Source organism: Dermacentor albipictus, unplaced genomic scaffold (genome assembly GCF_038994185.2).
Source record: "Dermacentor albipictus isolate Rhodes 1998 colony unplaced genomic scaffold, USDA_Dalb.pri_finalv2 scaffold_17, whole genome shotgun sequence".
Classification (NCBI taxonomy): Eukaryota; Metazoa; Arthropoda; class Arachnida; order Ixodida; family Ixodidae; genus Dermacentor; species Dermacentor albipictus.
Window position 1 is genome coordinate 3,555,811 of NW_027225571.1, and position 15,489 is coordinate 3,571,299.

At 43.8% G+C, this 15,489-nt stretch overlaps 1 protein-coding gene across 5 annotated transcripts in view; it reads left to right on the top strand.

The window, feature by feature from the left end:
* The window catches only part of LOC135896185 (serine/threonine-protein kinase Nek7-like), a 68,989-nt gene extending 57,050 nt beyond the window's left edge, over positions 1-11,939 (top strand). For 4 of the 5 annotated variants that reach the window (XM_065424554.2, XM_065424555.2, XM_065424556.2 and 1 more), the window contains 2 exons: positions 359-472; positions 9,362-11,939. In XM_065424554.2, coding sequence (XP_065280626.1) covers positions 359-472; positions 9,362-9,505 — 258 coding nt within the window. In that variant the 3' untranslated portion in view covers positions 9,506-11,939. The remainder of the gene's footprint in view (positions 1-358; positions 473-9,361) is intronic. The other variant, XR_010562623.2, reaches the window with a different exon arrangement.
* Positions 11,940-15,489: the final 3,550 nt, after the last annotated feature.

A 15,489-nucleotide genomic window follows, 5' to 3' on the forward strand; every position in this document is an offset into this window, starting at 1 on the left:
TTAACAGCACAAGTGCTTCCACATGCTGTGTGCGTATGAACTCTCTGACAGAGCACACAGTGCTGGTTGTGAGCTGTTGAGGGCTGACAAAGGAGACGAGTGATTGTGTGTGGGCAAACAATCTAGCTAGCACCAGTGCTTGATACTGGCATTGGTGCTAACACCAATAGGTACTCTTTTTTATGTCAAACATTCTTGCTTTTGCTACTTCTTGTAGCTTACATTTAACGATACTCTTATTTTCTCTTTCTACTATTGCTGTCTGACTGTTAGCTTAGATTTCAAGAAGCGTGCAATTTTAAAAATTTGCCTTTGTTTTGTCACTCAAGTTATGTGTTGTCCTGTTTAATGCTCCCAGATGGCAGCTCTGCAGTCCCCATTCGCCAATGAGAGCAAGAACCTTTACTCTCTTGTGAAGAAGGTTGTGGCAAGCGAATACCCACCTATACCAAGCAACCTCTACTCGGATGAGGTGAGTACTAAGCTGTCTTTTAGCTCAGTCCAGGGACATGAGAGGGCCACTGAATCACATTGGTGAGGCAAACACAACAGAATATTGTCCACATTCCATTGTGTACAAGCAGTAATAACTATTGCACTGCTGCTGGCTTCCGATACACTTCATGCCTCTTTCTTATAGGCTGATTACCATCACAGTGTGCACATTGGCAAACAATCGAATTTTGTTGCACTTGCTTTTCATATTGGACATAATGGGCTACATTTGGTCCCTGAGCAAAGTGAGAACTTAGAAGTGCACAGACCTCCAAGAAGAAAAAAGGAAAGCATGTAGAAGAAAGATGTGGCACGAGTGCTTACATCAGTTCTATTGTCGCCAATTCGTACATCATGGAAATAATCAAAATTGCAAGGACTGCAATTGACTTGGCTTGTAGTCTTTCCAATGATGAGACTTTGTAGCAATAACTGTTTCTAGCTGCAAAGCTGTGTAATTGACTTGACCTTAATCATTGTGAGGCCTCTTGGCAACAAATGTTTTTCTTCATTTTTGATCAATTGTCTTTTTAGTGCAATAAAAATTATATGGACACCCCAGGCAAATTTCCACCGGCAGTGTCTCTGTCACCGTCGTCGTTATGTTCCGTATAAAGTCCAACTGCGATTAGATTGTGGCCATGTGCCGTATGCTGTAGGTGCAAGGGTAAGTGTGTGGAGGTGAACCGAATAGAATGGTGGCTTGATGTCGCATGAGCAGGGTAGTAGGGCGGGGAGGATCTGCACTGTCTTGTCACGTGCACGAGGTGGAGAGTCGGAAGATGAGTGTGCGCTAGCAGGGAGGAGGGGGGCATGTTAGCGCACTTCTCTTCTACTCCAGCCGCAGCTGCACGTGGCGTGGCTGAGCGCAGCCACATGCGCTCTATTTTGGAGGTAATCTGCAGTGGATGCAACGATTAGGCTACCCAAGACAGCTGATGGCTTCGTGTGCGCTGTGCTCTTGTGTGCCTAGTTTGCATTGAGACAAGAGGCAGCACAAAGAGCAATTCGCTCACCGCAGCTGCCGCTCTTCATCATATCAGCGTCCTGACAGCCAGTGCCGCAGTCATCGAGTGAGATCTCTTCATGTTTGCCTGTGCATGCGTCACACTATGCTTGCTAATTTACTTAGTAAGCTAACATTAACAGCATTTTACACAGCCAAATAAACTAATATCCTTAATAATTTGTACAGTTGTCTAATAATGTGCTATCACAATCACTGCTTCGCCTTTCAGGTGAAACTGTGACTTTTTTCTGTAGTATTTCAATCTGCATGCAAAATTTGCTGCTAAGAAGTTGCACATCATGTGAGGTTGTGCTGAGTTAGAGGTTGAGAATTTTTTTTGCTCATGAGCACAATATATATGTTTGCATAATCGTGGTCACTGCCGGTGGCTATGCCACCACACCATTATGGAGTTTTGGCACCAAATAGTCTAAACAAACGGAGCATTTGAATTATTGTGTGCTACTCATGGCAACACTTTAAATTTGCTAAGCTTGGACAAAGTGGGAACCATTCCCAGCTAGAGCAAAGAGAATTCACAAAGCCAGCTAAGGAAACAAACTTCTAATACAGTGCAGGACATTAGAATGTCATTCCAAGGCCCATACTTCCTACTATCACCATGGTACATGATCAAACAACCACAGTTCCAGGTTTCTCATTAATAACCTTATGTGAGTTAATAACCTTCTGTTAACTTGGGCACAACACTTCTTGTACCCCAAGTAGTTTTTAGAAGCCACCATACTTTTTTTAGACTCCTCGGGATTCTACTTCTGTATGTATACATAGGGTTAAAATTGGGATCACAAAACACAACAAAGACAGTACTTGTGTATGGTAAACTGATTTTATTGGCGAAATTGTCCTTGTCTTTGTTTTTTTTTTGAGAAGCGCCAGTATACTTTCTTCGCACATATGGTTCTAGGTGCATTGTTTCTGTTTTTGTTTTTTGTAACCTTTGTGATGTTGTTTGTATACATCATCAGCAGTTCGAGATAATGTTGTCCTGGTCCAGGAACTGAACCTGGTACCATTGACTTTCCGGGGCAGGCACATACTATCAGCTTCATGTGCTAGTTTCGTGTTGCTTTCAAGTGGATGCCACTGACTTTCTGCTATTTGTAACTCTACCTCGCTGGATTTCTGCACAACGCAGTTGGCTAGCCAATATTTCAGTGCTTCATCTTCTTGATGCACTTGCCTTCTTGCTTTTGTCTGGTAGCTGCTTGATTAGCTCAGTAGGTAGTAACTTAAAAGGTGTTCATCTGGGTAGGTTGGAATTGTGAATCCACAGTAGCTTGCAATGCAGCATACACACACATAGACATAGGCAGAACATAGACTGCAAAGATTGGTTTGTGCAAAGCTTACCCTACGAGTGATGGTCAGGAATGTGCATGACACTCCTCCGCACTGCATTGCACAAAGGACACTATGGCAGGGTTCGTCATCTCTCAGACACGATGCAGAGAAGGCTCCAGAGTCGGATTATCAAAAAACTTGGGTTTATTAACCCTTTAAGGATAGAAGGCAAACTCAGCTTGTCAAGCACAAGCTTCTAAATAAGATGAATGATGGGACTAGCTTGTCCAGCACTTTCCTTGTTTTTCCTGCAGGCCTGAACACAATTTAGGCTCCTAATTGCTCCATGCTTCTTCCAGATGGCACGCATTTCTTTTGTCTTTTTTATATATAACATAAGATGGCACAAGGAGCCATTGAAAAGTGAAGTTGAGAGCATAGACATACAGTTAAGTCTCTATATAACGAAGTCGGTAAAATTGGCAATTTGCTTCATTATATTGAAATTTTGTTACATAGAAATTAGACCTTTTATGTAAATAAGTACAGTTGCCAATGAATTTTTCTTTCACGGAAGAGGCTGCAAAAGTTTCTGAATTATTGGGCAGTCAAAAAAAAGCAAATTTGAATGAGAAAATTAATTTTGTTGAATTTGAGAGTCTGCGACGAAAGGTGCGGTTTCATGCCATGTCAACAATATCTTCACATCAGCGGTACAAAGTGAAGCCAGCCATGCTTTTGCGGCCACTCCGACCCCACGGCTCATAGTGTCACCCGCAGTGGAGCGACACTATCATGAAAAGCACCGGCAGCAGGGTGCGAATGCTTTGTCTACCTATCTCTTCAACACATCTCCGAAACTTGAGATTACACAACCCCCAGTACTAAACACACGGGAAGGCAACGCACATTATAATATGCCATCTCGGCACGCCCACTCTTTAAAAACGCAGCAGATTACATCTAAAACAGGACACGCAGGCTGTATACATGTATGCGCTCAGGCATGCTGACACCATTGTTGTGCTAGAAATGGAGACGTGCACTAAACCTTCACTCCACTTCCTCCCTCCCATCACCTCGCGTGTGCTTGATCGCATTACTGCGAGCTCACTTCCTTCCCCCATTTCCACTTGCTCATGCGGGAAAATGGCGCTTACTAAGCCATGATCCTTTCTGGCTCACCCTCGCGCACTTTCACTCGCTCGCAAGGCATACAGTGCGCAGGGTGCAATAACATCTTATCGCATAGGGACTTGGACTTTATATGGAACATGATGCTGCTCCACTTCGGTGGTTGCTCTTGGTTGCACAGTGTGTAATTTGAGGGGTGCATTCGCAAGCAGCCACTTATAATTCAGCCATTTGACCATCTGCATCCGCGAAAGGTTCCATTTATAGTCTCGGTATTCCTTTGAAGTGGTGGTGAAATTTCATTATATTGATATCTTGTATAAACACACTTCATTATATTGAGGTGCTAAATATATAGTGTTTTGTGGGCAGGAAGATAAGTACTTTGTTGTTTTGAGAATTTTGTTATATTGAAGTTCAATATATTGAGGTTTAACCCTACCTGTGTGCAGTGAAGCACATTGTTGCAGTGAAGCATTTTTTTTCCCTAGTAAAATTCACTTTTCTGACAGAAATTTGTCATCTGATCTTGCTTTTATATAATCCAGGGTGTCTACCAACCGGGAAAACCGGGAATTCTCAGGGATTTTGAGTAGTCTGTAAAAACTCAGGGAAAACTCCGAATTTCTGCCTCTATCAGGAAAATTAGCTGTAATTTTATTGAGAAGGTCGAAAGCCGTGGTAATGTTGGCTCGATTAACAGACAGGAATCGTAATGAATCCTCTGTGACGTCTTGTCGTCGGCTGGAGGAGTTGCAGTGTACAGTCAACTATCGACTTTCCGGATTCTTGATAATTTGGACGGCTTCGCGGCACCACCGTGTACCCCATAGAGTCAATGTATCAGAACGTCTAAAATTTCTGACATAAGAATTCTTTGCCGTCCGATTTTCCAGACGTTTTGCCGTTACCGCAGGTCCGAAACAGCATTAATCAACGCCACCACCGCTGTCATTTTGATTACCTTGCCGCCTCAAACCGGCGCTCTCGCATGCAGATCCGCTGGCAGCCATAGTCACCCCTGCAGCAACGCTAGACCTATAGCTGCTTCTACGTTCGCTATGAAGCTTCTTGCCATTGGGCGCCGTGTTTTTTATTGAAAGAATTCGCTGCTGTCAGCAATGGCACCGACTCCGCCTTTGTGGTCCTCGTGATTGACTTAGAAGCTTGGAAAGCACGGTGCATTGCATAATGCCGGTTCTCGAGAGTCCTTCGCCTCTGTACAGCAATGTTACTTGGTGAAGCATGCGCAAACGTAGTGCAATGAAGCATAACAAACGTGGGAAGGGGCTATTGCCACGCGACTTAGTATGTATTCCTTAATTGTACACTCGTGCACCCGGTATTTCCTGTCATAGTACGAGCACCGATATGCCTAATACGTGTACCGACAGGCCTTCAGAGCGTTTTCGAATGTACCTGTGGCGGTATGAGCCCTTAAGGGCAGTAAGTGACATGCATTTATTTTTTCCAACTGGCCGATTCTTCTGACGTTTTCGCGGCCCCTAAGGAGTTCGAAAAATCGGACGTGGACTGTGCATCTGACCAAGAAGATGTTTCAAATGGTCCGTGGGGCGAACGAGTGGCGGAAGAAAGACAATAACAGAAAAAACCTATGCATTGAGGAATTAACTTTCCCGGGAAAGGAAGCGTGCTGCTACCGTTTTGAAGGAGCTTGAGCTCAAAAAACAATGTGTTTGCTGATGCCGAGATGCAGGTGTCCCTCATCCAAACCAAAATAAACTCTTTAAAGCAGTAAAACACAACACTGAGGCGTCGTGCGTGGGCTAAGGGTATATCAGGACAGTTGAGGTTGAGTTACAAGCTGTTGAGAGAGAATCTCAATTGTGACAAAGTTCGGGCCTCATACCACTGAGCTTTCTGTCAGTTGATAGAAATAGCTCATATTCGAAAATATTTGTTTCTGTATGCATCTCCTTTTTATTCATATTTGAGAATGTCCGACTCGATTTGCAATTTTTTTCAAGGACATCTAATTTGCTGTGCATTTTACTAACCCCTCCCTTCTATTCTCTTTTTGAATAACATAAACACTACTCCTTAGTATTCAAATTGGATTAGGTAAGTCGTTTTTTTCATAATTTTTTATGCTTACTAGAGAGTGACAGCATTGGGCAATATGGTTTCGGCCCGTCTTGACCTAAAACATAGTTCTGCATCACTCAGGGAGTTTTGCTAAGGCACTCAGGGAAAACCTGGAAAACTCAGGGAATTTGTAAATGTCACCTTGGTCGACACCCTGATAATTCTCAAAACCATTTGCATGTAAAAAAAAATCTATCTTATTTGCAAATTTTTTTCATTTTTTGCCGTCCTTAAGGGTTTACTCAGGATACACCACAGTGCTACAGTCATGGCTTGCGGGCAAAAAGAGTCACCACAAGACTTGTCGTAAACGTGTGGACATTGTTCTAGGCTAACCAGGAGACTGGGTGTTGTCTTCCAACTGACCTTATTTATACACATGCAAACATATGTACACTCATTGTGTTATCTAGAGAACAGACATCAAGTCAACTAGGCAAACTAAAAGAAAACGAAAGGAATGCATGTGGTACCACGTGATGAAGATTCAGTATCACAAACCACACTCTACTTGTGACCGTGACAGGAGTGTCAGCTCTTTATGTATGTCAATTGTATCTGCCTTACTTATACAACTATTGCCTAGACACTATTTCTGCTGCTTCCAAGATCTTTTGAGTAGTTTGGCTGGCACTTTTTCCCAAAACGAGGCACAAGCATTCAACCTAGGTTTACGCTCTCAATCACTCACAGGAATGCCTAAGTGACCAGACACACAGTTGCATACATCATAATTATGCTTCCAAAGGAAGGCCGAGCTTAGTTTGGCCATCATACCTCTTACCGAATGACAAAGGAATTGAATACATGCCTTTCACACAGCCCACAAACTTGTGCCTATGTTTGATCATGCACCCTTTTTAGAGGAGCGTGGAGGAAGATCTGCAAAGCCATGACAGTTTCTCCAGGGCTTCAAAAACAACCCGTACCCTGGTACTCTTTGTGATCTTTCTGAGCCTACAAAATATACTTCGTGTAGGTACAGAATAACAGCTATCTTCATTCCTGCCGACCTCTTTTCCAACAGACTCAGTTCCTTCTGGTGAGGGCTTTTAACCTCCCTTAGCAAGCCTTCAGTGATAGATCTAACAATTTCCTGAGAGAAACCTGCCCTCTTCAGCCTCAACACTTGCATTTGAAGCTTTATGTTCATGTCATGGTGACAAGACTTTGTGTTGTTTGGTGCCAAGTGCACAATCCCTCTTTTCACCTGTTTTGAGTCTCCCAAACAAAAAGCAGAGGCTTCTGAGCACAAGGCTCATACTAGCATTAGCAAACTTACCACTCCAAAAGGTGGAACCTTAGGTCCAGATTCCTAATCATGTCATACTCAGAAACCTCATAAGTGACTCGGGAAATTTCAGAGTGTCTTCAAAATTGCGTAGCATCTGCACGACTTCTTGCTTGAAGCACTATGCACCTGTTTTCATTAGAATAATAAAGTCGTCGACATACCAGAAACCCCTGATGACTTTAGTGCGCTGAGACAATATGGCAAAAATCCTATCATTTTGGCCCAAAAATAAATCGTGAAGGAACGGCACTTTGTGCTACGTGATGAAGATCCCCGGGCACTGCAAGGACACATCACCTACTACTTTTGTCTGCCTTTGCTTCATGAGAGGATGCAATCAGCAACCTCCTATGCAGCACCCCAATCAATCACCATCCCAAACTTCTGCAAAAACATTGCGGCAGAGCTTCGTGGTCTTTTAGGCTTAATGTTGCAATAATTAATCATACATACTTCTTTCAGCTGCAGCAAAACCAATTCTTCTGTGCTCAAAATATCTTAGTTTCATGCTTATGGTATGTTGTTTCTGTCAGGAATTTGTTATTAGTGACAAATAACATAGCTGGCATAGTAACCGTGTGCTTGGCATGGTTGTCGAGACTCATTTTTCTGGCACCTGGTGCATGCTAATGTGCACAATGCTACTTAGATTACAGGTCCTCAGCTCGGACGTGCACAGATTGAATCAGAATATTATATTTTAGTCATATAATTATAGCCTAAGTTCTTAGTAAAAACCTGATAAAAGAAATGCTCAGTCACAGTACGTTACTGGAAGAGGTCTTCGTCCTGCAGTGAACATAGGCTGACAGTGATGGCTTGCAGCATGTTAGCCAACAAAGCTGCTATGATAACATACAAGATTTCTTGCACTGCTGAAACCGTGAACTTTGGATTTATTTGTTTATTTATTTATTATAGGGTATTTACCCGTGTAAGCCCACTTTGGACCATAATTTTTTTTTTTTTAGGAATGATAGCATGTATTTTATTGTGTGTCCTTTAGAGACAAAGTAAGTGTGACAATAACATCATCTGTGGTGTGGAAGGTGCAACACTGCCCAGCGAGCAGCATGCAAATGGTGACTTCTTATGCCTGTCTGACAGGCAAATTTAGTGTCACTGTGGACAAGTGCCACCTTATGCGAGAGCCGTTTGGCGTTGTAGTGTCATTCAGAGGTTGTCACACAACAAAGTGTAGTGACGCTCACTGCAGACTGCATTCAATGGTGCTTGCTGATGATTTCCTTCAAGAATGGCACAAATCTACTGTGGGGGATAGGCCAAAATCGGGTAGTATTATGACAGCAAAGATAAGTGAAACTGTGGAAGAAACTGATCAAGTGCATTTGGTGAACTTTCTTGATTCCTTCTCCCTCCTTCAAAGTGAACAATCTTGACAACATAAAAAAATGTAAGAGTAAACAACAACAGCACGCACAAAAAGGTACAATATCTTTGCACAGTGATTATTCCACTGTGTCAGCTGTCACAAGATGGGGGTAATTGGAGATCTCTGGGGGAAGTCTTTGTCCTGCAGTGGACATAATGTAGGATGATGATGATGATTCCACCTGTGTTTGTTTCAATTGACTAAAGATCAAGGATAATCTTCCACTTCCTATGCTCAATTTCAGCTGCTGCTGCTGTCGCATTGTTGTCCTGCATGTATTACAGCAAATTAGAATATTGGTTAGCTGTGCAGGTATGGTGATGCTCAACCGTTTTTCGGAGACATGTTTCTCATAATCAGGAAACAACATTAATGACCCCTTTCCAAATACTAATGATCACATTGATTTCTTTTTGTAGCACCAAGCTGTCAAAATGGCACCTTATGAAGTGAAGTGCACTCATTCAAAGTGGCACTGAATTTGCTGTCTGATTGAGCTATCAGGCTGCATGCATATGAACACTGAATTACAGAAGTGGCTTGTAACCCACTGCTGTGCAGAGCCACTGGCATTCTTTGAATAATAAATCTACAGCACATCCCTTCCTGTTGCCCCTCCCAACAGCTACGTGCCCTGGTTGCCGTCTGCATGGATCCAAACCCCATGAAGCGCCGGGATATAAGCTACGCTTGCACCGTGGCCACACAAATGTACGAGCGCTTCGTACAGGCTTCTGCACGCATGGGAAAAGCACTGGCCCCTACGTGACATGGTGATCTCAGTGACCGGCAGCAGCACAAGTCTTTTGCACTGTACACTCATGGTTTGATGTGTATGTGTACACAATAAGCTTGTCAATGGAATTTTCTTGATTGACAGGAATCAGAAAGGGCACAGTGAATGGAAGATGGCATGCTGAAGAATGTTTCATTGCTGTCTTTGTGATAAAATGTGTTATGGCTAGAAACTGGATCTTTAGCCCCTAAGAAGTGACTGCAGTGCCTTGCAGCATGGTGCTGTAAGGGTGACTGTTGCTTCTAAAAATATGCAAGAGAACACTGACTGGTGATATCTTGGTACACCATTTTTCAGATATCCAGGAATTGCATCAAGATATAATGAAGGATAGGTTTTCTTGCGTGAAACATTTTTAGTAGAAAGTATGAGCCATCACATGCAGTGCACATTGTGGATCTCTGTTGTCCAGCATTTAGTACTGTTTCATTTTAGTAAAGACTACCTTCACTTGGTCAGCCAGTGACCCTAGTATCCTTCATACAAACCAAGGCAATGCATGTGAAAAGTAGGTTCAAATACATAAGATTAGTACTGAAGCCATGAAAAAGCAGCGTTTTCTTGCAGCCTGGGCACGTAGATGGAACACATATGCAGCCTACATGGTTAAGCGTCGCAGTTCCAGGCAACACACCTAGGCCACAACAAAATTGTATTTTGCAGCTTCATCCATTTTGTTTGCTGAACAAATGGTCCTGCACTCAGTTTTTTCCTGGCCATATCTTAGGTGCTATTGGGTTGATCAGTTTTAATGCTTTATGCTATAGCATGTCACTTTCCTGACTACAGAAATCTACTTTGTTAGTCTAAAATTGCACCATGCCATTTTGAAGCTTAGGTTCAAAAACCTGCTCAAGGGCTGCTTTACACAAATGTGGCAGACGCTGATGAAACTGTCAAGTGCTCTTCTTAAAAGCAAATTGTGTAGCACGGAGTACTTGCCTGTTGTGAAAATGTGCAATTGCTAGCAGCTTGGCTTTGCTATTGGTTATATTGGAAATACTTTTGCTTTAGCATTGTCTGAACTTTCCGAGATGTCATTTTTCAGTTGTATGAGTTGTGCATCTTATTCACTGTGCCCTTGTTCAGCCTGATGCTAGCATTCCTAGTCACTGTAATAGGAAACGGCTGCTACATAGCTGACTCTCTGAGCGCATTTAATTAGGTCAGGGGGTGTTGCACCATGCACTAAAACAGTCTACACCTGCTGAAGTGGTGTTGCACTGGACCAGTTGTTGCAAATTCATAGTGATAAACTGAGTGGTGAGGGCTGGTGAGAAAAGTGCATTGAGCACTGATACAGAATAAACATGTCTTTTGTAGACCACCTCTCTCAAAGAGGTTCATCTTGTGCATAGATTTGTTTGAGGGGAGAAATTCAGAAACGATAGATGCCATGACCACCATTTGTATTGCTTGTAATTTTTTAGCAGCGCATGTTTCTTGTATTTGGCCACATTTCAGAGCCAGCAAGTTCTCTGCGATTAGAAGTAAGCTACGCTTGGTGGCTACATGAGAAATGTTGAGTTAAATTGTTTCAAAAGTAGACAGAAGGCAGATGTCTTCAAGCCTCATGTGGCTAAGGAACAATGGAAAAGGAAATGGCACCATGTCATGACTGGAAGTTAAGCTTGCAAAATGTGTTTCATGTTGGCACTGAGTCCCCTTTTGTGAATCTTGTTGTGTTGAGGGTACAGGAGTCATGCAAGACCTTCGTTTTAGTGTATACATTTGGCACTGGTTTGCACTAGTTACACTAGGTTGCATCGCAAGGTGATGTCGAAAAGTGTTAATTTCTGATGGTGTTGCTACCAGCATAATGATGATTGTGATCCCCAGTATTAACATATGACAGTCTAATTCTAATATGACAAGGTCACCTGGTGGCAGGAAATGTCACATTAGTGCCTAGATTAAAAAAAAAAAAATGTGTCACTGTACAACAACAAACATGCTACAGCTGGCAGTTTCAGTACATGCTTGCAACACCTCCCAAATAGTATATGAAAGTGTTTATTTGCATTTGCTGCAGAGGCCATGCCCTGCAGATTTGTTACAATGGCATGGTCACATTTGTCCTTGTGGTGAACTGAATGTATTTGCCACCTGCCAGCCTAATACCAGATGATGATTATTTGCTCAAGTCAACTGTTATGATATTGTGCCGTGAATTTATGTTGTGTATGATATATTAATGCAAGCCAGATTGAAGCGGCCTTTAAATAGCACATATATTTTTTGAAGTGTACATTTTTTCGTGCGCACATGTTGATTGTGTATCTTTAAGGAGGCTCTACCTGCTTGAGGAAGTCACAGGAGCATGTAGAACTGTTCAGCAGCTCTTTGTCGACAGTGACATTATAGAATATATTTTCTGGAAGTTTATGAATAAAGTGTTTTACATACATATTTGGCTGCATTTTGTCACCAATATGCGGCGAGTTGCAGGTGCAGCTAGTTTCCAGAGAAGAAACAGCCCCTTTGGTTGAGGGTGAGCGTTCAAAGCCTGCAAAAGCTAGACCCATTCGTTAGAGGGATACTGAAGTAAAATATGAAAAAATGAGGGAAGCATTGAAATTCGACACTGAAGACATGGCTGTTCCGATACGCAGTGTTTATTTCACATATTTTTAAATGGATGGTTGTATTTTGCTTGCTTGCTTGCTTAAGACCAGTAATAAGCCAATACCTCTTAGAAATTTGTAGTCTAACCTGTTGCATCCAGTGTTTATATTACTCTACAGAACATACTGTCTGGCCACAAGTCATTTGGAGTTAATTATTGTTTATTATTATTTGCATGGAAATGTATAAACACAACCACGCAAGACAAAGGAAAGCAGGCTAGCAACTGTCTCTGGAAATGAACACCATGTCCACCCACTCGAAGAAGAGGAAAGAAAGAGGACTTTCTTCAGCTGATAGGAATTCTACAGCAACATTGTGGGCCTTGTATTGACTTGAAACCTGATGATGTGATGTAAATTGAGTGAAGATCATGGAAGACCATGCTTTTGAAATTTTCTCAGCAGCACAAAGTGAGGACTTAGCAGCTATAAGCAGCTGGGCATTGCCCAGCTAAAGCCTGGGCACTGTAAAAACAAGTGCTGAAGTGTTTCGCTGCACCTGCCCCAAACCAGACATAAAGGGCCTATTGTTGCCAATGTAGATGACCTTCCACACTAACGTGCCCCGTGTGCAAAACTTGAGTAGAAGATTACTTGTGTGGTAGGTTGAAAAACAACCACAGGTTGGTATATGGTACAATCCCCTGGAAGCACATTCATTCAGGTAAAAGCGTTGTAGGCAATGGCATATAAGCAGCTGTGTACTGCTAAGTTTGCAAGAGGTATTACTTCAATAAGTTTGTGTGTGGAAGCCTCAAGAATATTGTCTGTGCCATTTGCTAAGACACTTATGTGCAGTTGTAACAACTGAAACAATAATGTTGCTCCCTGAGATGAGATTGTATGAGCTGCCATGAGCATCTCTCAATAAGGGAAGTGTCATCAGTGTTAGCACCAGAGAACTGGTTAAGGATCCCATGAGAATCGCTGAGAGCAATAGCCTCCATCAATGCCAGCTATTGACAAATATGACACAGTACTGATGATTTCAATGACATACTGATACTCCATAGTTTCGCAGATAGATGTTGGCAATGCCATATGCCCAAAACCCTGTGCAATGAAACACAGTAGTTGTGCTATGGTGTCATGAATTGAAGCTTCCCAAAAAAACTTTGTGAAATCAAAATACACTTGATCTAGAAGATTGTCTGTCAATTGGCAGACTACAGGGCATACTACGCTTTTCTTTTGAACCCTTGCACTTCTAAAGTGGTCGAGCTGCTTGGTATGACAGTTTGGTTGAGCGTCATGTTTGAGATTCACAATCTGCATCTGGGCTAGTATAATGCAACGATTCCTTTCACTCGATGCCATTCCTCTCTTATTCACTACTATAGCTAAAGCCCTTTGATTGAAGCGTTTCTGGCAATCAATATTGTCACGACGTAGTGACGTATAAAGAACACAGTAGCAATACTGTGGAAAACGAAACTAACTTTTATTGGGCGAACCTGTGCCCACAAAAACAGGCTAGACTTAAAGAACGGCGACAGCGGCGAACACAGTCGGCGATCGTCAAATCTGATCAGTGGGTCAAGCGCGTCGGCTTTCATACATCAGTCGTCGAATGTTCCAGAGTAATAGCTGGGACCCGCGTGCCTTCCACAAAGTTCTACACCATTCGCGTCGCGCACAGATTACGCAAGGTTCTGCGACAACAGACAGCGGATAGAAGCATCAATAACACTCCAGAAACTTCCAATATATGAAGGCGCGTTCCTCGCTGTGTGATAACATTTGTTAGGCGGCGAAACGTGGCCGCCCGATAAAGATAGGCAAGCACACATGTCAATACCCCCCTTTTAAAAAAAGCATCGACCCGATGCTGCAAACAAACGAAAGTAATAAAGAAAAACACCCGTGGCAAAGAAACAACAAAACAAGGAAGTTGGTCGGCGTGCGTAAAAGGGTTTAAGACGCACCACGTGGACAACTTCATGTCGTGCGCGGCGCCGCTGTAAATGCGAAATGCCGTCTGGCACGACCTCTGTCCAGTGCGCTTATATGTCGAATGATCTTGTAGGGTCCGAAATAGCGTCGCATTCGTTTCTCACTGAGTCCTCGTCAGCGTATCGAGGTCCAAACCCCAACAGGGTCACCGGTCTGGTACTCGACGAAGCGTCGTCGGAGGTTGTAGTGTCGGCTGTCGGTACGCTGCTGGTTCTTGATCCGTAGGCGGTCGAGCTGTCGGGCTTCTTCGGCGCGCTGGAGATAGGTGGCGACGTCAAGATTCTCTTCGCCGGTGACATGCGGCAGCATGGCGTCGAGAGTCGTCGTCGGGTTCCTGCCGTGCACAAGCTTGAATGGCGTGATCTGTGTTGTTTCTTGTACCGCCGTGTTGTAAGCAAAGGTTACGTACGGCAGGACCGCGTCCCCCATCTTGTGCTCGACGTCGACGTACTACATTGCTATAGCATGTCGGCGAGGGTCTTGTTCAGGCGTTCCGTGAGACCAATCGTCTGCGAGTGGTAGGCAGTTGTCCTCCTGTGGCTTGTATGGCTGTATTGCAGAATGGCTTGGGTGAGCTCTGCTGTAAAGGCTGTTCCTCTGTCGGTGATGAAGACTTCTGGTGCAGTAGGATGTTCTCGACAAAAAATTTCGCCACTTCGGCTGCGCTGCCTTTCGGTAGAGCTTTAGTTTCAGCGAAGCGGGTGAGATAGTCCGTCGCCACGATGATCCACTTATTTCCGGATGTTGACGCCGGAAACGGTCCCAACAAATCCATCCTGATCTGCTGAAATGGTCGGCAAGGGGGTTTGATCGGCTAATCCTGCTGGCCTTGTCGGTGGTGTCTTGCGTCGCTGACAGTCTCGACATGCCTTGACGTAACGGGCGACGTCGGCGGTCAGACGCGGCCAGTAATACCTTTCCTGTATCCTCGACAGCGTTCGGGAGAATCCAATGTGCCCAGCGGTTGGATCGGTTGGATCGTCATGTAGGGCGTGCAGTAGTTCTGGACGCAGCGCTGACGGAACAACAAGAAGGTAGCTGGCGCGGACTGGTGAGAAGTTCTTCTTTAGGAGCAGGTTGTTTTGTAAAGTGAACGAAGACAATCCGCGCTTAAATGCCCTAGGGACTACGTCGGTGCTCCCTTCCAAATACTCGACGGGGCCTTTTAGCTCCGGGTCTGCTCGTTGCTGTTTAGTGGAGTCTTCCGCGCTTATTATTCCGAGGAAGGCGTCGTCGACCTCGTCGTCTTAATTGCGGCGTGGGGTCGATGGGGCGCGTGATACGCAGTCGGCGTCAGAGTATTTTCGTCCGGACTTGTAGATTACCGTGACGTCATATTCTTGCAGTATGTGGCATCTGAGGCTTCACCTCGCCAGC